This window comes from Lepidothrix coronata, unplaced genomic scaffold (genome assembly GCF_001604755.1).
Source record: "Lepidothrix coronata isolate B3197 unplaced genomic scaffold, Lepidothrix_coronata-1.0 Scaffold76, whole genome shotgun sequence".
Lineage (NCBI taxonomy): Eukaryota > Metazoa > Chordata > Aves > Passeriformes > Pipridae > Lepidothrix > Lepidothrix coronata.
Genome location: NW_016690256.1, coordinates 2,858,892 through 2,883,007, shown reverse-complemented (window position 1 = coordinate 2,883,007; position 24,116 = coordinate 2,858,892). Strand labels below are relative to the sequence as shown.

The window sequence follows — 24,116 nt, the reverse complement described above, 5'->3', positions numbered from 1 at the left end:
TCGCCCTTCCCTTTCCTTCCCGCGGGAGGAAAATGGCGGGCGGGGCGGGAGAGGGGCGGGTGCCGGGCCGCGGTGCCGCGGACAGGGAGCAGGACGGGTCCCGCCGTGCGAGCTGCACTGCAGCTGGCTGTGCATGGCTGTAGCCGCAGAATGGTGGCTTTTTGCACCTCTAGGCAGCCCTGGGCTAGTGCCTTCATGGCATTCCCCAGGGAGAAGGGTAACAAGTACCAGTTCTCATCTCTGAACCCCCAGTGATACACTGACCAAGACGTATTTAACCTGTGCTCTCCCCGCTGTTATAAGTAAATGAAACTTAGGCTAAAATATAGCAACAAAAATTTATTAAAGATTTATATAAATTGCAAATAAGCAAAACAGTACACTGGGCTGCCGGGGAGACCCTTGCTCCACACACGGCCAGCAAAGCAGTGGACAAAAGCAGTATATTTTATACTGTTGTCAATTCCCTTCCCACAGTCACTTGTTATCCTTCTATTGGATCCGAGTTCGCAAGTCTGGTTCTGGTTGGTTCTTTTGCAGGCTCGCTTTTAGTTGCCAGGTACTTCCCCATCCATAGTCTTAGGTAATTTTTAGTCCTTGAGGCCTACTGTGTGAGTCTCTTCCAGATGTCCACCTTGGATACTTTTTATCGTCTTCGTTCTTGACCCTTTGATCCTTGTCCTTCCCTTCGTTACTTTAAGCGTACACTTTTAGACAATATACAAAAGACTTATTCAGTAAGACATAACAACTTGTTTTGTCAGCTTCGAAACTGCAGCTGCAGGACTATCAGCTTATAGTACTGACAGATTAATTGCCCATTCTGTAACTTACAATCCACCGGCCTTAACAGAACCTTGATTACAAAAATATATATGAATATAACATGCAATACTATTAAAAGAGTAAATTACTACAACTATTACTACTACTTCTAATTTGATGAGTAAATTACTTTACTACTACTAATCTATTACACCGCTGCACGATCAGTCTCCAGTCAAGTTGTATCTTTAATCCCCTTTACTTTTTTCCCAATGACACGCCTGCTCCTCAGTTTCCTTAGCCAAAACCAGAAGGTGCCCAGAAGGAAGCTGGGTTCCTTTGATGAGACAGAAAGGACCCTGCATTTCCAGAGTTCTGCTTGGAGGCAATATGAGCCCAGTCAGATTTACAGGTGTGCAGTGATAACTACATGGACCAAGGGAGGTACATTTAGAGCCTAATTATCCTCATCATTAGAGTCATAAAGCCTCTTGCTGGAACGTATAGGTCTCTTTTTGTTTACTCTCTAGTAGACAGAATAATTTTTCCCTTTTTCTAACAGCCTTGTACATAGTTAAAGACATCACGTCTTTGCTCAGTCTCCTCCAAACTTCAATTGGTGTGATTGAGAAGTTTACAGTATTACAGGACATAAAGCATCATTTTGGCCAGTGGGCCAGGCTACAACCCTGCTCCAGGAAGAACTTCCAACAACACTGAATAACTTTCCCACAGCACAGCCAGCAGCCAGACACACCACCCTAAGGACTGACATAACCCTGATCTATCATGTACTTTTGTTCCTCTGGACTATCTCTAACTGAATAGCACTTTTAAGGCTGGTATCTAGAACAGGGCACACTCACTACAACTACAACCTTAATACAAGAGTCAAAGTATTATTTACATCTTAAAAACTGCTTGAAGCCTGGGTGTGAACACGGGAAGAAGTTTTTGCAGCGAATAACATCACTTACACTGCTGGTTATTTCTGACTCCAAAGTAACCCTACTGCAAGAGTAACACACTAGGAATTGAGTAATACAGTAGGACTTGTGACACTGCTCTCTTACTTTTAGTACTTCTGCCTTGCTCCCAGCAGCTTTAAAAATATGCACTATACATAGCAGAGTGAATGGAACAAATACATACTGTCCTAAAACACACAACTACGATTATTTCCAATCCCACAAATGTACCAGCCAATGGACCCATTATTGAAAGAAAGAGACTCACACTCAAATCTGTGCTTAATTTTATTTATAACATTTAAGAAATATTAACATCTCAGGATATCTGGTTTACCATCTAAGTCCAGTCATAATAAGCAACAAAAAAGAAAACGTTAACCATGTTTCAAATGAGCATTCTTACATTCATTCCCCCCTGTAACGTAAAGAAAAGTGTTCAGCTTTCTTAAATTTATGTGTTTGACTAATGGAAAAAAAAATCATTAAAAATGTCTTAACTACCAGGCATCCTGGTTTGTTAATTTTTTTTTGTTGGCACTTGTGTTCACCACAATCAAGCACTCCAGTTGGTTTATTAAAGTGTCCCTTTCTACCCAGAACTGTCTTTCTGTGACTTTTTTAAATTATTATTATTATTATTATTATTATTGTTTTGATGACATTGTAATTGTTTTTTTAAACATCTGGATATGTAAGTTTTTTCAAATAAGTTTAAAAAGACAAGAAATCCAGGCTTCTCTGTCTGAGAAACTCCTTCCCTTGGTAACCCACCTAATCAGATAACTGAAGGAAGAGACTTGCTTTCGTTTTTTTGAATATTAAGCAAAAATTCATTTTAATTAATTTTAAACTGAAAAAAGTACAGAAACACACTCTTTATTTGATGGTGTGCATAAACATCACACTCCATATATAGCAAAAATATCTTTTATTTATAATTTACATTTCAACAAATGAAAATTTTACATTTTTACATATACCATTAAATTTTCACACATCTACAGAACTTTCACACAATGACACCTGAAACTGTGCAGGCAGTAAGAAATTTCAAATACAAAAATGTATTTATTAACCAAACAGTACCTAAGGCCCTGCCTCAGTTGGACATTTTTATTCATATAAAAAGTATTTGTCTTCCAGAATTAATACAGCAGCTCTTCTGTTAAAAAAAAAAATCATACCTCAGTTTATTTAAACAGATTCCTCAGGTTCTGTTTTTATATCTGTAGATGTGGGTGTGCTCTCTTCTGCACAGACGGGAGGCGTGTCATCAGGTTCTTCTTTGATTTTAGGTGAGTCACAGGACTCTTCTGTTTCTTGTTTAACAATGTTCAACATTATATTTAGTGGATTTTCTGAAGGAGTCTTGCTGGGAGATGGTGTGCAATCGAATGATGATGTCTGCAAAGTTAAAGTAGCATTAGCACATTAAAATGACAATTTTTAGCTTTTCATCCCTTTTGCCCTTTTTCAAAATGCAAACATGTTGATGGACAGGCACTCAAAAGCCAAACTTCTGCCTTACTGAGTTCCTAAAAAAGCAAATTTATATTTTGAATAGCATTGCTTTTTTTCCAATTCCTTTGAAAAGTTACCACCACGCAGTGATGAAATGCTTAAGACGTTACCATGAACTGTTCCCTTCTATGTGCCCTCAGGGCAACTGTAATTCCCAAAGCATTAAAAACATCACACACACCAACACCCAGCTACTTGATTTTTACAAATTCCTAAGATTATGCATGTTACTCAACAATAAATCCATCAAACCATGGCTTTGCTTTGTGGCACACAAGCTGTCATGGTACCTCACAAGCAAAAATGCATCTTAGCTAATTCTGTATTATAAACTTGCCACACCCAAGGCCTCCAAGTCTTAGGCAAGAGAAATGGGCAGTACACTGAACACCTGTGCTCCCTGCAAAGTCAGAGATCAAGCAAACAAACTCAAAGCAAAATGCTTCAGAAAGTATGAAGAAGGATTCACTTACATTTTGATAATCTTCATAACAAGATGGATGGTAAATCTGAAAAAAAAAAAAGTTATATCTTTAAATACATAAAAATAAATTATAGCAGTACCAGTGGTAATGAATAGAACACTGTCAATTACACATTAATACACAATTCATCTAAAAAACTATGGTCTGAGCAGGCCAAGTATGATGTTAAATATACCTGGGAAAAGATTTTGTGATGTTTATTTAGGAAAAGTTATCATACTGCCTGGTAAGTGCTGTGAATTAAAGAAGCCTGGTGAGTATTGAGAATTATTTGTGTACAGCTGCATACAGAAATAACTGAAACAATACCTATAACCATACATAAAGACATCCATTTTTCCTTTAGCTCTGCAGGATAAAGGAAGGCTAGTGAGCCCATACCAACAATACCAGGACTAGTGAGCCCATACCAGGACTTCAGGCACTTCTGAAGGCTGAGATATTTATGTACTTCAAAGCCAGGAAAACTATGATGGGAATCCTTCAGAAGAAAAAGAGAACTTGACCCGTCTTTCTTTTTTACCTGTATTTCTTTGGATTTTTTTACTATAAATTAGTATCATATGTAAATAAGATCAGATTACCTTTTCATCTACTCTGATAGCATTCTTCAGGTGCCACTCTTCCTCTTCCTCATCCCAATACTGTTCAAATTGTTCTTGGCAAATTTCACAGCTCTGAAAAATTATTGGAGTAGCAGAGATAAAATGAAGTTATTGCAATTTACCGAACATGTGAACTTCAAGAACCTAGTAAGAGTCAAATAAGGCTCTTTTTAAATTAAGATAAATACATTAAGATCAGAACATAATCTTTCCTCCACACTTTAAAGATCACTTGAGAAAACCTTAATTAAAAATTGAGTACGTTTTGCAGACAGAGGAACGATCACCATCTGGCCCTGAATACTCTTGTCACTTGAGAAAGGTAAGCTTTGCCCTTTTAGCCAGAAGTCTGCAAAGCACTTTGTAACAATCTAATGCTGTGTTATTGTCATGTAAGACAATACACTACAGAGATTTAATTCATTTTATTTACGGCATTATCTTCTCTCTTCCCCTTAACCTGCAACTCAGGTCAAAAAAGGCAGAACTTTTAGATGAAGTACTAACATTTTCAGTACTTCTTGAAAAATAATCAACTTGGAGAACAAAGCACAAAACATACCTTTTAAAATTAAAACAAAGGCCTTCATGGCTTGAAAGCTAGTTTCTTAGAGACTCAGCATGTAAAACTGAATTGCAATTTTAACAGCATTTGTATTTGATTAGTACACCAATTCATCTACCAAAATAGAGCCAAAAAGCTCTACTGGTTACTTTATTATTGTGTTATTTCTTTCTCCTAATGCCCATCTTCTACCAAAGAAGGAACTTCTGTGTAAAAGTATCAAAACCCCAGTAAATCCAGTAATTATTTGAATGATGAAGGACCATCAAAGGAAAAATCACTTGCTCTACTTATTCTTACCATGGAAACATTCAGCAAATTAACACGCTTTACCTGTTTCAGTTTTGCCAAAACCACAGAATGCCAATGGGTGTAATAATAATGGCCAGTCTTCGTGAGCAAAGATTTGGGAAAGGTCATTAACCCTTCGAGCCTGCGCAGTGGATTTTTTAGGTGAGACACAGCGTGCGCTGAACTGAGCCCACCCTTTAATCCTGAGGTTCATCTGCCGGGGCCAAGCAAGCTTGGACAGTGGCAGTGAGGTCCTCAGGACGTAGGTTTGTTTAGAGTGACCTTCTCTTAGATGGATTGCCTTACAAGGCTGACGAGCTCCATCTGCCCGGGGGGCTGGGAATCGAACCCGGGTCGCAGCGGTGAGAGTGCAGCACCCTAACCACTAGACCACCAGAGGCCCCCACCAGAGGCCAATGGGTGTAGATTTATTTTTAACTACAGGTGATTTGTAATACTATCTGCCCATGGAAGCAACCATTACATACACAAATACATGACCTATGGAGCGGCTGCACAAAAGCCCAAGAACAAGATTTCAGTCTACATACAGTACAAATGCAGAACATCCCTTTGAAGAACCAGATGACTCTTGGTATCAGAACTGATAAAGGCAAGCTGAAACTTACCTCGACCGCTCCAGCTGGTCCAGCAGGGACACTCTGAAACTCCTTCTCTTTTGCAGCTTCTTGTGTCTTCAACACAACCTCTTCATGAGCTTTTTCAAAGAACTGGCTTTTAGCACGCTCCTCTAAATCTGCTATTTCTTCAAATTCAATCCAGTCCTAAGGAAAAAGTTTTCATTCACACTCAGACATCTTGAAGTATCATATTTAATCAATCTTATTTCATTAAAACTGAAATGCTCCTAAACATGCGGCATTAGCACAGTGCACGCTTTCTGACAATGCTACACTTGAAAAAAGCTTTTTCCAAAAAATCCACTACCCTTTGAATTCCATTCCGTTCTCAGTGGAAGGAAAACAGTGCGCTAAACAGCTTCAAACTGTTCATTGTTCATCATAAAACTGCCTTTTGTATTCTGACAGGCATTTGCGGACTACTTGAAGTATCTAAGACATGATTGTTTACCATAGGCCAGCTCCTGCGATGATGTACATTTCAGCTGCAACCCTACACCACAGACAAAGTAAAACATTGCAGCCTGTAATTTATCAACAGGAATACTGCATTACTTACTGTTAAACTGTAGTACCATCTCCTGTGTGTAATTTTTCTGCTAACATCTTTTTCTGTCCTATTCTGGCGATAATGCCAATCCAAATGATCTGCATAAACATCTGTCTGTGACGTAGTGAATCTCATTCCACATGAGTAACACTGAATTCCAGTGTACAGTCGATTTATAACGCTATCATAACGCCTACAAAAAAAAGAGATAAAAAAGGGTCTTAACATTTCTTTAAAAAGAGAAAAGTAAGAAGTTTCTCAGTAAGTTGCTTCGTCTACAACAGTAAGGAGAAAGCACGAATCTACTGCAAGGTTAAAGTACGCAATATGTCTACATTCTTCCTGAATTTCATAGCACCATCAACTTAAACATTCAAAAAACAAAAAATGGGCTCTTATTAACGATTCAAGGAAAACATGTTAGCGTTGTGTTTCATGCCTACTAGCTTTTCTAAGCTAATGGTGCATAAATAGTAATGCCTGCATTTGGTTCGGCTTTACAAGCTACCACAAAAGTGGCAAAATTAGAATCATAGAATGGTTTGGGTTGGAAGGGACCTAAAAGATCATCTAACTCCAAGCTCCCGCTGCCATATGGGCATGTACACCTTCCACTAGACCAGACTGCTCAGGGCCCCAACCAACACAGCCTTAAGCACTTCCAGGGATGAAGAAGCCACTGCTTCTCTGGGCAATCTATTCCACGATCTCACCACCCTCTCAGTAAAGAATTTCTTCCTAATATCTACTGTAAATCTGTTCTCCTTCAGCTTAAGGCCATTCCCCCTTGTCCTATCACTACACGCCCTTTTGAAAAGTCCCTCTCCAGCTTTTCTTGTAGCCCCCTTTAGGTACTGGAAGGCTGCAATAAGGTCTTCCCAGAGCCTTCTTTTCTCCAGGCTGAACAACCCCAACTCTCTCAGCCTGTCTTCATAGCAAAGGTGCTCCAGCGCTCTTATCATCTTGGTGGCCTTCCTCTGGGCTTGCTCACAATAGGTCCATGTCCTTATCCAGGGACCCCAGAGCTGGATGCAGCACTCCATGTGGGCTCTCACCAGAGTAGAGCAGAAGATTAGAATCCCCTCCCCTGACCTCCTTGTTACACATCTTTAGATGCAGCCCAAGATATGGGCTTCAATACATATAACCTGAAGTAACAACATGCACCTTTATGTAAAGGTAAGTTTTCCCATGTTAATTTTCCCTCTTTTTCCTTTTTTAAAATTCTACAAGGCTGACATCAAACAATGCAGGTCCGCTTAATCACAAAGTAACAGATAATCTTTTAAAAGCTTTCAACTGTCTTGGATTAACTATCTAGATACTGCCATGTTGTTATTCTTACTGTTAACTGATTCTACTATACGTACTGTCTAAGTTCTTCAACTATGAAGTTAGTGAGGTCTGGAACGTTTTGATCTTCATTCTGATCATCATCTTCTTCTTCAGCAGTTGGCTGGGCTGATGTTTCATTCGCTTCTAGAAAGCATAAAGATATTATTTTATCAAAACTTCTGTACATCATTAGAAAAAAATGATGTGCTCCAGAAAGTTATTTTTATTCAAATACTAATAAATACAATCTGACTATGTTAAAGCACAGGTGTGCAACAGCTAAGTCAGTCATCTTCTAACATTATTTTAAAAAAGCATAGAAGAAATCAAGTCAGAGTTTCAATTTAGGAAAATAATATTCCACCTCAGTCTTTGGCACTGAAATTCAGTCTTCAGAGACACGGAAATATTTCAGAAGCTAAAAAGAACCTGATTATAATCAAGAACAAGTTACTAAGGCACAGCACCAAAGACAAAACTGACTGGCCTATATAGCTGAAGTGTACAAATTAAACAAGATACTACATATTTACTCCATCACATGTATTAAATTCCTTCCCAAAAATAAAGTTCAGCTTAAAAAAACCCACAGGAGTTCACAATATAATTTTGTATACTCATATTTACACTTGAGTTGGATAAACTGAATAGTTAGAACATAATGAATCTACATACGTGCTGAAGTGGAATCAGTTTTTGATAATTTGAGGATCCCTGTTTTCAGCAGTTTAGCAAACAATTCATTGACATCGACCTGTCCCAGATGGTTATCGGGATATGAATGTGGAAGGGCTCCTGGGGAAAAACACCAACGTTCAAGGAGGCAAAAGGTTAGCATCAGAAATTGACTTCACTTTCATCAGGCTATTTCACAACACAATTCTCCTGTTGCCATAATTTTTTTCATTTTTTTTAAATTGTTTATCAACTCCCTTTCCTTTATGTGTAGCATTTGGCTAATTTTTTCCCTTGCAACAGCTTCCTTTATAATCTGTTCTGAAGTGCTGTCTAAGCTGGTTATCCATACACAGATATCTACTGGCCAGTGTTTATTAAAATGCAATATTGTCCTCATTTTATGCTTAAATATTTCACCAAAATCAATCTACTTCATCACCTAGTTTAACCATTTATGACGTTTTAGAAGCTTTTCATTACTAACCACACATACACTGGTAATGTTTGCACACCCTGGCAAATGCAGCCAGACCTACACAGACTGGTGCCTTCCAGAAAAACAGACCAAAAATGTGGGGGGGTTTTCCAGCAGAACTATATAGCAAAACCACATGGTTAATGAAAACAAACAAAAGCCTTCGATGTTTGAGAGAAGTCCCTTAAGAGATGAAGGTGCTACAGAAATCACACCTACAGCCACCAAGAGGAGGCTTTTCTTAGCCCGCACAGACCTAGCACAGCAGGACACCACCAAACAGAACAATCCAAAAGAAATATAAGGAATTATAGTTACACACCTGCAGGATTCTGGACAAAACTTCCAGGATTTGGCAAATACTGCTGACCTTGGCCATAAGGTCCTGGTTGAGCAGACATGAGAGAAACCTGTGAAAGGAAACATGTAAGTATTCTTTGTACAATAATGCAATTATAACCTTACTTTTTACATTTTATTATTAACTTCTACATGTTTCTCAATAATTTTACATATATTAAACTCCTTCAGGAGTGAACTGTGTCAGTTTGGTATTGAAAGGTCCACAAACTACTACATAATATTTCCCACATTTTCATTTTGCACTAGGAAAATTTCAGAACCCCTCCTCATTTTGCCTAACACTGCAAATCCCCCACACACACCTTTTCTTCTACTTACTGAGCCTTCAATCACATTTTCAAAAAATGGCATTTCCTTATAAATTGCTCCTTTTCACCAAAACTCAAAGAAATTCAAGGAACCAGTAAATGTCTAATAACATATGCCATGATTAATTCTCATCTAAGAACTGAACCAGCATCCACTAAAAACACACATCTTGAAAGCAAGATTTTTCAGCAAATGAGCTACAATACACTTTAGATAGAAAAAGTTTTTATAACACACTTGTAATAAAAACGTTCGGGGTTTTTTTTCCTAATCGTCTGTTTTCTCCACTTATGAACTGTTTAGAATTTTACCCCATTAAGAGTTCTGCAGAACATTACCTGCTTTTGTACAATCAATTAACTCTTCATGTTTAATTTTTATCCCCCAAATGAAAAAATGCTCTTTAGAATCTCTACACTACTGAAAGAAATTACATCCTGTTCACCAATGTAAAGTATCATTTTCCCCTCTTGAAGAGAGCACTTCCAACAGGCAACAGCAAAGACAACTGAACTGATGAAGCAAGCTGGTACTGAGATAATTTTAAAAGATAACAATGAAGTTGAACAAAAATGTTCAACAATGGCTTTATCTCTCTCAATTCTCCCAAATTACAGGTATTTATTTAATAAACTGGCTTGTCAACAGTACTAACAGCTGCAAAAAGACAACAGAATTATTTTGATCCATTCTGATTTCACACCTTTTAGAAAAATTAATCATGTATATTCACTAACATTATCTTTCATGCTTTATATAGAATTCACTTTTATTGAAGTCTAATGAAAACACCAAAGGTTTCCAATTACCTGTTTTTGTTTTCATGTCAAAATGAAATATGATAATTTCACTGTCATATTCTGAACTACGAAGTGATTGCAAACATCCATTATTTTGTTTAGTTCTTAAAAAAATATTCTTAAAACATAGCAATGCATGTCCTTCTTAAATTATCTAATGACTTTTTTACCTTGATAATGGCTTCCCGCCTGCCAGCTCTTCAGAAAAATAACCAATTTTTACAGGAAGAAAAACTGCTAATTGTCTACACAAAAGTACTTCTGCAAGCAAATTATTTAATGCAATTAATTCTTACCTGATTACTTCCCATTGGCATATTATTGAAATTTCCATATTGAGGACCTTGAAGACCTTTTTCATCAAAGTAATGTCCAGCTGCTCTCAGTGGGAAGTTCTGTGCTCCTGGGCCAGCTGGCCCATTGAAATTTGGTCCAGGTGAACCATCAAATATATCAGGTCTCTGGAACTGCATTCCATGAGTTGGTCCATTGTAGCCCTGGCCAGGATGTTCAACAAATGGACCGCCTTGTCCATATGGTGACATTTCTAGTCTTGAGGCAGGATGGTTGGCTACATTTTCAAAACGTGCACCTTGAAGGCCAAGGGGCAAGTCAAATCTAGAGGCTGGCTGGTGAGGTCCATCAAATCTTTGAGGTATGGCTGTTTCAAATCTTGCTTGTGCCTGTTGACCAGGTCCCAGTCTTGGACCAGGCTGTCCATGAATTCCATCAAATCTTTGTAGGAGAGACAGCTGTCCAGGCTGACCATCAAATCCAGCTGCATGACAGCCATCAAATCTCGGACCGGCCCGACCCAGAGGACCATCAAATCGAAGTCCACCAGCTCCCTGGTGTACCGGTCCATCAATCAACCTAGGACCTAGACCCGGCTGACCATGTGGTCCTTCCAATCTCAGCCCACCACCTGATGGCCCATGTGGGCCCTCAAATCTGAGCCCACCACCTGATGGTCCATGTGGCCCCATAGGCTGACCATGTGGACCCTCAAATCTGAGGCCACCTCCAGGTTGTCCATGGGGCCCCAGTGGCTGCAAATGTGGCCCATCAAACCTGAGGCCACCCCCTGGTTGACCATGAGGCCCCAAGGGCTGACCATGGGGTCCCTCAAACCTGAGAGCACCCCCTGGCTGACCCCGAGGCCCCATAGGTTGACCATGAGGTCCCTCAAACCTGAGACCACCTGAAGGCTGACCACGGGGACCCTCAAACCTCAGACCAACTCCAGATCCTTCAAATCTAGGACCACCTACAGGCTGCCCTGTAGGCCCCTCGAACCGCAAAGGCCCAAGAGGTCCCTCAAACCTCAGTGGACCTCCTCCACCAACCTGTCCTGGGGGTCCTTCAAACCTCAGGGCCCCTGCCAGCTGCCCTGGTGGCCCATCAAATCTTAGGGCTCCAGCTCCTCCTGCTCCTGCCAGTGGTCCATCAAACTGAGATGCACCTGCCCCCACCAAAGGCCCCTCAAATCTCATAGCAGCCTGTCCAGGTGGCCCATCAATTCTGGAACTTGAACCAGCAGCAGGACCATCAACAAAAGGACTTCCTTGTCCATCTACTCCAACCCTTGCAGCAGCTGGTCTAGGTGAGCCATCAAACAGAGGTCTGTCTTCCATTAGTGCACTTATCCTCTGCTTTGCTTCAATACCTCCAAACCTAGATCCTGGACTGTCCGGAAATGGTGCTTTCTCTGGATCTTCATACCTAGCTCTTTTGAAACGTTCACTGAATGGTGATCTTGGTTCCTCTCGAACACCTAAAATAACCCAGAACAAGTCAGATAGCCAAGCACTAAAATGTTGCCAATTACTTAACAAATATAAAATAAAGCAAAATCACATACCAGCTTGCCCAAGAAGCTGTCTTTCTTCACGATTATCAAACCTGCAGAGTGCATCCCCATCAATTTTCTGGAACTCTGTTGTGCCTTTCCCCTGTTGCCTGAGAGCATCTCTAAATTCATCTGATTCTGCCCAGCTGTCATAAGGATCGGAACCTCTTGCTCCTTTAGTAGCACGTTGTTCTTCAAGTCTTCGTCGACTCTCAAGTGGTGACAGGTTATCAGCAAAAGGCCTCGTAGTGCCACTTACAGGAGAGTGTCTCCTTGATCGTTCTGCAAATGGTTCTTTTCTGTCAAACTGTACTCCACGCTTGGCTTTTGCTTGCTCACATTCTATTCCAGAAAGCAATGCATCAGGTACATGATAATCCAAAATATCTTCAGGATCCAACAAATCAAGCCTTGACAGTGAATGCTGAACTTGTGTCCTTTTTAGTTTAGCTTTATGTTCATAATATGTTAATTCTGCATCTGATAGAAGAGGTTTCTTTTTCAAACCACATTTTTCCTCTGTAGGGCTATCCCAGACATTACACCTGTGCTTTCCTTCCTGATATTGGAACAGCTGTCGAATCTGATGAGCTACCACAAGGAACTCATCTTGTGTTATTTCACCAGATGTTAAGCGGTCATTGGCCTGTAACATAAAGTTAAAGTTTAGACTTCCAAAAAGAGAAGAAAAGAAAACCATACTTGGGATACTTCTACGTACCTTCTTAAGTAATTCTCTCTTGCTTGCAGATGTCAATTCTTTTGGAATCTGTAAATTGGCATCCACACTTAAACGGTGCTGCTGCTTTGGGGCTCGGGGTGATAAAATTCCTTTACCAGCAGGCCAGTTTTCCCTGTGTCTTTGGTGAGGGGATTTACCAAGTGCTTGGTGTTCATCATTCTGCTGTGAGCTGAAAGAAAGAATGCAAAATACAGATTATGTCTTTATTCAGAACATAATTGTTACATTCCTACTAGAACTGATCATGGCAAAACATCACTATGGCCTCAGAATCTAAGTATGCATCATTTCCAGATTTCACTAGCAGAAACAAGTTAAACTTATCAATTTTAACAATCTGAACACTGCCTCCCAAAGCCAACTATACTGAAGCCAACGGGAGAATTTCCACCGACTTCACACAGAAGTTGTTTAAAAGACAGTAACTTACTTTTTATTTTCTTCCCAACCAGATTTCCACCTCTTGCCTGATTTGGATCCTTGCCAGTTTTCTGCATTCTCCTTTGGATCTGGAGAAGCTTTTGTAGAATGCTGTGTGGCTGTTTCTTGGGGTCTTTCCTCTTGGGCTTTCTTCACTCTCCTTGGATCTCGCACCTCTTGTTTAACATTTCTCTTATTAGAACTTCTTTCATCTCTTGCTGCTTGTGCGCCTTCTTCAACGTGAGACTGCTTAGTGCCTATCTGACGTATCTTGCCAATTTTAGGAGTTGATGAAGTAGGAGATAAACTCCTAAGTCTTCTTTTAGGTGATCTCCTCTCTCTTCTTTTTGGAGAATGTGTAGATGGTGACCGTGCCTTAGGGGAGCGTGATCGTGACCGTTTTCTACTACTTGATCTTCCCTGTTTTCCACCCTGTTTTTCTGACTCCTCTGTAGTTATGTCTTGTTTCTGAACTGCACCGTTAATCACTTTATTTCTGCTCCCCACTGGTCTATGTTCACATATTTTATGCTCCTCTTTTTCCTTTTTCTCTGTACTTCTCCTCTTTTCTTTGACCTCCTCCTCTTTGCCCTCCGACTTATCTTGAAGATGTCTTTTCAGTCTTGGATCCCGCTTACTAATGTCAGACACTTTACTGCTTTCACATTCCTGGCTTTTACTGTCTTTAGTATCAGGTAGCTTATTTTTCAAAGGGGATGGTGACTTAGATTTTGCTTTAGACTGGTCAAGTTCTTTCTTCTGTGTTTTTTCACTTCCTCTCAATTTTTCTGACTTTGTAGAGTTCTGTTTTTCACCCTGTGTTGTTTTGTTTGCCTTGGTATCAGACTGGCTGGTCACATTCGGTGAAAATTCTTTCCTATGAGATTGATCTTTAGTATGTGAAGAATGTTGACCCATCCTATTAAGTCGAGGATCCCTGTTTACTATTTTGATATCATGAAGTGGAGGACTTGGGGATGGTTTGTTTTTTTCAGGTTGCACAGTAGTCTGATGAGGCGGTTTAACTGTCATATGAGGTGTGGGAGACATATGTTGCTTGGAAGGTGCTGGAACTGAAGCTATAGTAGATGATCCCTGCTGAACACTAAGAGATACAGCCTGAAATTGGAAAAAATCCATCATTAATATGCATGCCACAACTCCTACCCAGAGGTGCTCATATTCTGCCTCAAATACAAAACTGCAATAGCAATGTCTTGAAAGTTATGAGATCCAGCCATTTAACTGAAAATGACCCATTAACTGCTAATTAATGGGTCATTATTATTCTACATTAAATCACAGTCATAGAATATGCTGAGTTGAAAGGGTCTCATCAGGATCCAACTCCTGGCCCTGCAAAGGAAACCCCAAGAATCACACCACGTGCCTCAGTGTTGTCCAAACGCTTCTCAAACTCAGACAGGCTTGGTGCTGTGACCACTTCCCTGTGGAGCCTGTTCCAGTGCTCAGGCACCCTTTGGTGAAAAACCTGTTCCCGATATCTAACTTAAAACTCCCCTAAGTTAGCTTCATGCCATTTCCTTGAGTCCTGTCACTGGTCATGAGTGAAGATATTGCGCCAAAGAGAAAGCATTAAAGCATTAAAATAATGCAGTATCATTACAAAAGACCAAATTCAAATATAATGCAAGATCAGTACTACAAAATCAATATTGCAAAATATGTAACTTAGGCACATATTCTAATTACAGCATTGGCTTTTCTATATAAACCACATGCTCTAGGCAACTCAGCTGCCAAGTATCCCTATTTTCAGACTTCTACACTTCAAACATGCTTTATTTTGGTATTGTCAACTGCCAACATAGCAAGACTTTCAACTAAGAATGTAAAACAATACAGCTTTAACCACTGTCTCTATATGGCACCATCAAACCAACTTTGACCTAGTGAGGGAACTGACTTTATTTACAACAGGCTCTCTTGTTCTTTAAGAATAAATATATTTGAGAAAGCCAGGCTTGCTGTGAGACACAAGAAGAGGTGGAAGATGAGGACCACAGTCATCATTTTAAAGAGAAGTTAAAAACAAAACAAGAGGAATTTCACTTTTTTTTTAACCTGTAATTTTTAAGGGTTTTAGGAAACAAGAACAGTTCAGGAACCCCAGATTCCCCTGCATTGCTCTTAGTAGTCCCAAAACAACCACACTTGCCTAATATGAGGAAAAAACAATATGCTGTACTTAACGGTACAGCCAAGTACTGTCAAAAAGAAACTGAGACCCAACTATGAAAGTTTCAACTATCCTACTCACCAACTGTGCTTTAGTCTGTTCCAGCTCCAGCTCTAGTTTTTTTTGCTGAAGTTCTAACAACTGCTTTTGCTTTGCAAGCAATTGCTGCCTGATCAGTTGCTCCTGTGTCAAATTCTTTTGTATTTCAGGAACAGCTGGAGGAGTAGAGGCACCAGAAGTGACAGCAGAGGTAGGTGCAGTAGATTCCTCTGGCTAAAAACAGAATTTAAAAAGTTACATTTAAAACCCTGATGGAATCAACTAAACCCATCTTCTTTCAGTGTTATGATCTGGGACTTAGTTTGTATAGCAGTTATAATTCGCGTTTTTTTGCCCCATGACAATTTGCCTGCTGTGACAGGTGTACATCATTTAACATAAATTCATCAATGTTCCAAAACCTAGAATACAATTTTGAAATACAAAAAATAAACCCTTCAAATATTCTGAATTCATAAATTTCTCTTACCTGTCTACAAAGGCCAGACACTTAATTCTTAATATACTAAACTGTCAAAAAGCAGTATACAAACAATGAAAACCACATGTATTACCATCTGTTCTTACCGCAGGCAGAAAAACTTACCGATTTATTTAAAAACTTAGGATTCACATGGATGCTAGAAGTATTCACATTTGGGGGTAGAGGTTTAATTGGCCAGGCAGGATCTAATGAGTTGACTCTGACATCAAGTGCATATAGTTTCTTCAAAGGAAAAATATCATCCCATGTGGAGCGTAATTTAAATAAACTTTTCCTAGTATTTTCATCCACCTAAAACAATAAAACAATTCTATGGCTTGTTAAGTTAATATAGAACAATTTCTTTAACTTTTCTGTAGAACTTAAGATTTCATTAATTTCCTATTTCTATCAACAGTTTGCCATTTTAACATATTGAACTTGCTACACAGAATTTATAATCAGTGCAGATCATACATCTCTACCAATGGGATCGGTAACAGACGCTCAAATGTGGAATTGTTGTTTCAAGGCCATTTGAAGGTTTTACTGTATTACCATTCTCTGAGAATTTTCTTTTCCATTAGCAAAATTCTCATTTTACTGGCCCAATTTCTGTGGAAAAAAAATACAGTAACAAAAATACTGAAAGGCAATAGCCTTTTGAGACATTACATTATTCAAGTGTTTGTGCTGAATGGAGTATGACAATGACAAACAAATCAAGAGAAAACAAACTCTGAAGAGAAAAGGTGTTTTACTCAGCTGTTTAGTCACTGAAGGATTTTTTTTAATAAATGCAATAAAAGGGGTATTAGCTAAAATGAAGTCAATTATTATTTCTGTTCGACTGCAAAATTAGACCCATCCGTGAGTCACAGACGAAGCATACTTGTAGGACCAGAGGCCCATTTTATCTCTTCACAAACTAGGTTTGGATTATCTCATGACAGCTAATTGACAAATTTACAGTAAAGCAAAATTTAGTTAATCTCATAACTTAAGTAGTTCAATAAACAATAAATGAAAAACATTAGAGGACAAAATACATGCAGCTGTCCTAATGTCAGAATCCCAATTCAATCATTTAAGTATTGCCTATGTAGGTGATTTTTGCTGAAGTTTTATTCTTAAGATGTTACAGCAAGACGTAGAATAGTCTGGAAAGTTTGGAGATTCTTCTGGGGAAGAGCAGGAACTTCAATAAAAATAATTAATACTTAGCAATTGGTATGCCTGTATACAGTTTTCAGTAAGAGTACGAAGTTCACTGCAAAAAGGTGTAGAAATGACTGAGCACAAAGTTTCTGACCTCATCAAGTGTCTAAAGATACCTTAGTGACCATTTACTGATAAAACGAAATTTCTAAAAATATCTGTGCTGGAATTCTACTTACACCTTTTAACACGAACAACTAAGCTATTAAAAAAGACTGCCACTTTATACACTCATTTAGTACACATTAAATAGCTCTAGTTAGCTTAATAGAGTGTTAACATATAAAACTCTGAAGATTAGTTATGATCCAGGGCGTCACTCAGCTGCAACATTAAACGCAACTCAGGATAAGAGCATTTACAATATAACTGAAAAAACAAGTAAATCTACCTATCTACTCTAAACAAAGGAGTTTATATGTCTTCTACAGTCATGACAACGATCTATTCCTTACTTTATCATGCACTTTATATCTGAAAATCATATATAAAGCATACTGGGATCTCAGATCCTTGCTGATATGTAACGATAAATATGCAAAAGCTCCATTCATCTCACTCATATGAGGTGCCACTTTCTTATAACATACAAGAAACCACAGAAGTCAACCCTTCTTTTCTGATCCAACTAAACCCATTCAAGTCCAGCCTTTCAAAATTTGGACTTTGATTTGAGTTTCTCACAGAGGAATATGCACAATTACTTCACTGGGTTTAAAGATTAAGAGCCAAAATTAAAAGATATGGCAGCAGCTTTCAGTGTTGAATGAAATTAAAACACCTATTTATAATATAATATAGTCATGCATTCTAAGACCCTTTCCCCCCCACACTCCCAGCATTTTTTTCAGATGAATAAGAACCAGGTGTCAGTACTACTTCAGTTTAAGCACTCATCCTCCACAATGTGAATTATGTAAATCAGACAAATCTAACTATAGGAGAGAGAAGCTTTGAGAAATCCACAACAAACTGATTCTCAGTCTATTCCTGGCATAAAGACTATTAACTATCTTAAAAATAAACCAACAATTCATAATTAATTGGTCTATACATTACAAAAAGTCCATCCAGGTAAGCAATCGATAACCAAAATACTGCTAGTAAAATCTTGCCTGGATAGGAAAATTACAGATGTTTATAAACCAAATTAAGTAATACTTTGCATCTTTCAGCTAACGTGTAATTTACATGCTTGACAGCAAAAAGAAGCATTCATAGTATACAGTACTGAGATTTATAAAAACCAATCAAATTTAGTTTACCACCCAAGAAAACCCAAACCTGAAAGCATGTATTTATTTTACCAGGAACAAGCTTTGCTTAGAATACAGTACTTTTCTGAAAATGTATATACCTTTTCAAATACACAAATAAATGTTGCAACTAGGTTTTTAGTAAATGCAGTGAGATACTCTCTTCCCACATTCTTGACAATGGAATCCATTAGGTACATAACGGGGAGCTTCTCTGACGCAGGAGCCTGGAGTAATAAGAAGAAACTGAGAAGTTTAGTACAACAAAAACATATTTTAACCTTTTCAAATAAAGGGATTACCAATCCCAGAAATACACACCTCTCTCTCTGGTTGCCACTATAAACACCAAGGGATTTGGTGGGATTTTTTGTTTATACAAAAATTTAATCTGAAAAAGGGACACTCAGTTCAAAGTATAATGCAGTGGGTCAATTACAAAAAAAAAAAAAGGAACACCTTAGGTTATTTTGTTTGCATGACAAAGCCTTGGAAAAAGGAAAAAAAATAGAGGAAAAAAGCAGCCCCCAAGTATTGCCACTACTGTACCGAGTGTAACCTTCCACTTGAGAAAGTAACTAAGCAGGAAACCACCGTTAGCACTTCAAGGAACTTCTAAAAAATTGTTTATAATTAAAACCTCCTGGATGTGTTTTTCTGGATTTCAAAGAACACAAATTAGACTTCCGGCAAATAGCCCAAATTAGTGAACTTTTGTAGCTGTAGAGTATATGTAGAGCATCACAGCCTTTTCTTAAGCTACAGGCAGAATAGGTTGCAACTATTTCACGGTAATCCAAATGGACAGAGCAAGGAGTCCCATTCTCTCTCGGCACTTGCAGGTGGTGACGGTTCAGATTTCCAGAATGCATGCAAAGATGCAGTCAGAACAGAGTTCAAAATCCAGGAAAAACTCAATCATGTAGTCGACCAGGTAAGTGCACACACTAGCTCTGGAACTGCAATCACCATTTCCACAGACGGGAGTCTTCAAACTCTGGACACATCTCTGTTACAAGAGGAGGCTCACTTTTTGTTGCTGGGGTTTGGTTGGGGTTTTTTTAAATCCTTTTTCAAAACTCAAAGCAAGTTTGTGCGATAGAAGTGTGGTGACCTGGACTGCTACAGCCACTTCTAATGTACAGAAAGCACTACTGGACCAATAAAGTGATTTCAATGCCTACCAGTGGCTTTCACAATGCAGAAGGCACAGCAAAGTTCCAGAAAACATCAGTAAGTACGCAGGTTTGCTGAAGAGGACAACATGGACGACAACACAAGCTCTGTGTGTTGACCATGATCCCCTTAGAAGAGCATCCACTTGTAATACTCTAAGTCCCATTCACCATCCAGTAAGGATAAAACCAGAACAGCTTCACATACTGCTCATTTTAAACAGGATAGGCTACTAGGTTAATTAACAACACCTTACTCTGCAGCCCCATTGTCCAGACAATTGTGTAGAAGAGCACTATTTTAGATTTAATTCCTTCCCTTTCGAGGTGGTTCACAGAAGGGTACCCACTCAACAAGATCTTACGTGGGCAAATCACAGTGTTTCCTCACTCTTACAGGTGTATTAATTTACCATAACCTGAAACTTATTATTGAAGAGGGCAGAACTCCTTGTTAATTGGGGGACAGAGGGGACACACTGCCTTTGAGCAGATTGAAAAAAGGTAGAAAGAGGCAGGTGGTGCCTTTCATACATATAACAACAGAAAAATCAGCAAAGTTAGGTAAAACTAAGTGCAGCACATTGAAAGCCAATCTTACATTATGACATAATACTGATCTGTAAACAACCTAATATGCAAGTGTTAGAAAAAAGGAATCGCTCTAGTCTCAGAAATCAAAGACTGTGGGTCTGGAGCTATTTAAAATGTCTGTGGAATACTGGTTTCTTCTTTGAAGTAGTCTGCACAATGGCACATTAAAAACACTACTCCAGTTCCGAATGCCTTCCTTTATGAAAAAATGACAGCGAACCATTTCTGACTTTTAGTCAGCTATGTTAGAGACACAAAGAGCTGTTTCAGAAGTACCTATGCCTGATGGCTACTCACACGGTATTTTATATTCTTCCATTTCACCCATGTATGGGAGTAGCTCATAGTACTCAGCTAAGCTTCAAGTTTGAGATGCTGGGGAACCATTAGTAGCAAAAGCACTATAAAAAAGTTTAACTGCCCCTTTCATCCTACTTCAGACAGTTAAAAGCAATTATACACGGAAGCACCATAATCTACTAAGGAAGCCTACTTCGAACTATGGCGCAGATTTAAAAGCTTAGCAGTGTCCCCTGCTTCAAATGTAAGCTATTCAGGCGTCAACATCATAAGAACTGTGACTTAAATATGGTTGGAATATTTAAGTCTTCTCTTCTGGAAATGTTTATTATGTCAAGGTATCTAGCATGTATTTCAACAGCTACAAAAGGGAATCCCAGACTGGAAAGCATTTTGTTTTCAGGAGGTCTATGCAATACCCTCTAACAAGACAGATCCCACAGGACACTAATCAAAAGGCAGGGAGGTGCCGCATAATCACCAGAACACAGAAGAACACTAACTCTGAGCTCATCAGCATAATATTAAAGACTTCATTATAAAACTCCCACTGTCCCTTCAAATAACGTAGGAAAGCTATTGTTGGAAATGTGTGGCTCTTTTTTATTAGTTTCCTAAAAGATTTCAAGTTTAAAATAATATCTGGCAATTGAACCCCAAGTCACAAGCTTGTGCAAAAATTTGTTTAAAAAAAAAACAACTTTGTATACAAAATGGGTCTTGGAAACAAATTCTGCACTATACAGTGGTAAATAAAAAGACAAATACATATTTCACACTTTTTATTTACAAATTTTATAATACCAGTCACACATTTCAGAACCATTTATTTAATTGTAAAGCAGACCACTCAAGTTTTACACTAAACAAACTGTCTCCAGGCAACACTTTTTAAAAAGTGGCTTAGTAAAGGAGATCACTTTCCCAGAAACAACTAAAAACTTGCCTTGAATAAGCTACAGTCACAAACAGTAACTAGGCAAAACTAACCATTGATACAGGTTTTAAGACATCTTTTAAAAAAACCCCACACTTCAGGGCAGGTTCTAAATCACCCAGAAATTAAAAAAAAAAAAATGACAGCATTGTTATTCACCACAAATCATTTTATACACATCCACTGCCCTTTAGGAGATATAATGGTGAGAGCTATTAGATTATGAGGTCACCTCCCCAAGGAATGGCAAAACTCAGCCACTGGCAGCATTTAAAACTAGACTGGAAGAGGTCTGTGGCATACTAAAAAGACATCCTGCATTGACAGAAAGATAGATTAAGTAACTTAGGAGATCCTTCCCTCCCCCATCATTAGGTAGTACAATTCTCACCATTATAAACCACGATTTAAAGCCAAAGGAAAAAAGCCTTTTAACACCTGAGATCAGAGGGAGCAAGGGAAACAACGAGGGAGGGGTGACTGGCACCATGGGGGATTGAAAGAAGAACCCTTTTCTTACAAAATGCTCATTAGAAAGGTGCTGTAAACCCCTATCCATGTGTAGTGGCTGACTGATGTCAGCAACTGCCTGGGCTGGGCTCAGAGGGAGCCTCCTCTTTCCCTTTTTATATCATGTGCCTTTCAGACGCCATGTTAGGATCCTACAGGCTGCTGCAGTTTCTACAGTCAGGGACAATTTCTTCTTCCCCATCCTCAACCAATAAACTTTTCTAGCCAAAATATATTAAATATGCACACAACACTAGCGTTACTCGGGGCACATATCATCTGAAAGCCAAAGAGATTATCCCAAGCCCCCAGAATTTTCTCTAATCAGTCAGAGCAAAACAACCCCACCACCACTTCTCTATCCGGAGAAGATGGCCCACAAACTTTTCTATACGATAAGGATGCCCCCCACCCCCCAATTAATCTCTCACAGGGACCGCACTGGGTAAATGGCCTTAACTGATACTTAAAGGTCACTATATTCAACCCTTCAGAAACGGACAATTTGCGTTCTATAAACTTAATATTATTTCCCTTTAAACTACCCCCCAAGAAAAACCCAACCCTCCACGAGACCTCCCGACTCAGGCCCTCTCTATAATTGCAACATTCACCTACTGTCCAAATCGCCTAAATCCAAGGGTTTAGACACCAGATTCGGACACCGAATCCTGACTCCATATAGGGGGAAAACCCAGCTCCAAGGGCGCGGAGGTGCAGCTGCCCAGTCACTGCTGGGCCGCCATGTTGTGCCTGCTATTTACACGGGGCTCGCACCGCGAGCCACGCTCCCCTCATCTCGCAGCTTCTCCTAGGATGAGTCCCAAACCCTTCCCTAATCCCAAAGGGTGGTGTGGGGGCTGCTCCCCTCCCTCGAGTCCCCTGCTCCCTATGCAATGGGGCAGTAGAAGCAGCAGCTTTAAGTTTAGCGATGGAATAAGGAGCCCTCCCCGCTCCCCGCCGCCTCGCCCCGTACACCCTGATCCCAGCTGGGAGAGGCTTCCCTCTTCCGCCTGCTCCCCCCACGGCGACCCCTGCCTCCTGGACCCATCGGAGCCCCCGACACCCTCCAGCTCTGTCCAAATCCTCTCCCTACTCGCCCCCTCACTACCAGCACCCTCCCCGGCACTACCTTTTGAGCCCCCCTTGCCGCCCCAGCCCAGCCATACCCACCCCCTCGCCGGCCTCCGACCGAGCTTCTCCCTTTCTCTCTCGCTCCATCTCCCGGCCCTCGGGCCCTCTTGCCCACCCCTGGCTCCGCTGTGTCCCCCTGTCCTCCTCGCCCCCCTCTGCCGCTGACCTCCCCTAGGCCGCCCTATCCCGCTGCCCCGGCCGGTCCCCCCAGCAGTATAGGTAGGAGTAGTAGTCGGTGGAATATAAAAACCTTGGCGATTTGCGCCTCGATCAGGGAGACGATGTCCTTGGCGAAGGGCACGTTCTCCTCGGCCAGGATGGTCAGCATGTTGATGTGCGGCTTGCTGTTGAACGTCAGGTCCTCCAGCGACGACTGGTAGTCGCGGCACGCGTCCTCCCGGGCCTCGCTGCTGCCAGCGCTGCTCTCCGGGGCCGACATGCTGCTCGGACCAGGACCCGACCCACCGACCGACAGCCCCCTCCCCGCGATTCCCCGCCGCCGAGCGATGCCGATGCCGCCCCCCCGCCGCTGCCGCCGCTGGGCTCCTCTACCGCATCCTCCGCGCCGCGACTCCCGCTGGCTGCGCTGCTGGTGCCGCCGCTCCTCCGGCCGCCGCCGGCTCAGTCTCGGCGCTCACAAAATGGCGGCGGCGGGCACGGCTCGCGAACCGCTTCCCGCAGCCGTTGCGTCATGTGAAATTGTGCTCGGGAGAGGGGCCAGGGCCTTGGAGGGCCCCTTTTGTTCGCCGGTCGCGCCCTGATTGGCTAGCGCCCCGCCTGCGCGGCTCGCCATTGGCTCGCCCGTCAGCACAGCGGTCTCCGATTGGCTGGCACCGCCCTTCCTCCCCACTGACGGGCTCCTGCGCTCAGGTCCCGCTCTTGCACCCGCGTCCCGACTCGCCAT

The 24,116-nt window shown here is 40.6% G+C and overlaps 1 protein-coding gene across 3 annotated transcripts; it reads right to left on the bottom strand.

The window, feature by feature from the left end:
• Window positions 1-2,003: 2,003 nt before the first annotated feature.
• Window positions 2,004-23,707, bottom strand: PCF11 (PCF11 cleavage and polyadenylation factor subunit). 3 transcript variants are annotated; one of them, XM_017819659.1, is made up of 17 exons: window positions 23,463-23,707; window positions 18,664-18,789; window positions 16,212-16,400; window positions 15,647-15,838; window positions 13,376-14,484; window positions 12,925-13,114; window positions 12,216-12,849; window positions 11,529-12,128; window positions 10,651-11,447; window positions 9,205-9,292; window positions 8,405-8,524; window positions 7,765-7,873; window positions 6,404-6,587; window positions 5,833-5,988; window positions 4,327-4,419; window positions 3,731-3,766; window positions 2,004-3,140 (listed from the first exon to the last, which is right to left on the bottom strand). In XM_017819659.1, the coding sequence occupies exons 1-17, from the start codon at window positions 23,649-23,651 to the stop codon at window positions 2,931-2,933; spliced, it is 5,022 nt and encodes a 1,673-aa protein (XP_017675148.1). In that variant the 5' UTR covers window positions 23,652-23,707; the 3' UTR covers window positions 2,004-2,930. The 3 variants fall into 3 exon arrangements, with proteins under 3 accessions (XP_017675148.1, XP_017675146.1, XP_017675147.1); XM_017819657.1 differs by having other exon boundaries at window positions 10,651-12,128; XM_017819658.1 differs by having other exon boundaries at window positions 7,765-7,870; window positions 10,651-12,128.
• Between the last annotated feature and the right edge of the window lie 409 nt (window positions 23,708-24,116).

Bases quoted from the DNA above. Each gene is read 5' to 3' on its own strand.
- PCF11 (XM_017819657.1), bottom strand. From the start codon at position 23,651: ATGTCGGCCCCGGAGAGCAGCGCTGGCAGCAGCGAGGCCCGGGAGGAC. The intron at 8,525-9,204 runs GTGTGTAACTAT...GTTTTTCCCCAG, and splicing joins TTTTGTCCAGAATCCTGCAG to GAGCCCTTCCACATTCATAT. The intron at 5,989-6,403 runs GTAAGTAATGCA...CTTTTTCCTTAG, and splicing joins GATGGTACTACAGTTTAACA to GACTGGATTGAATTTGAAGA.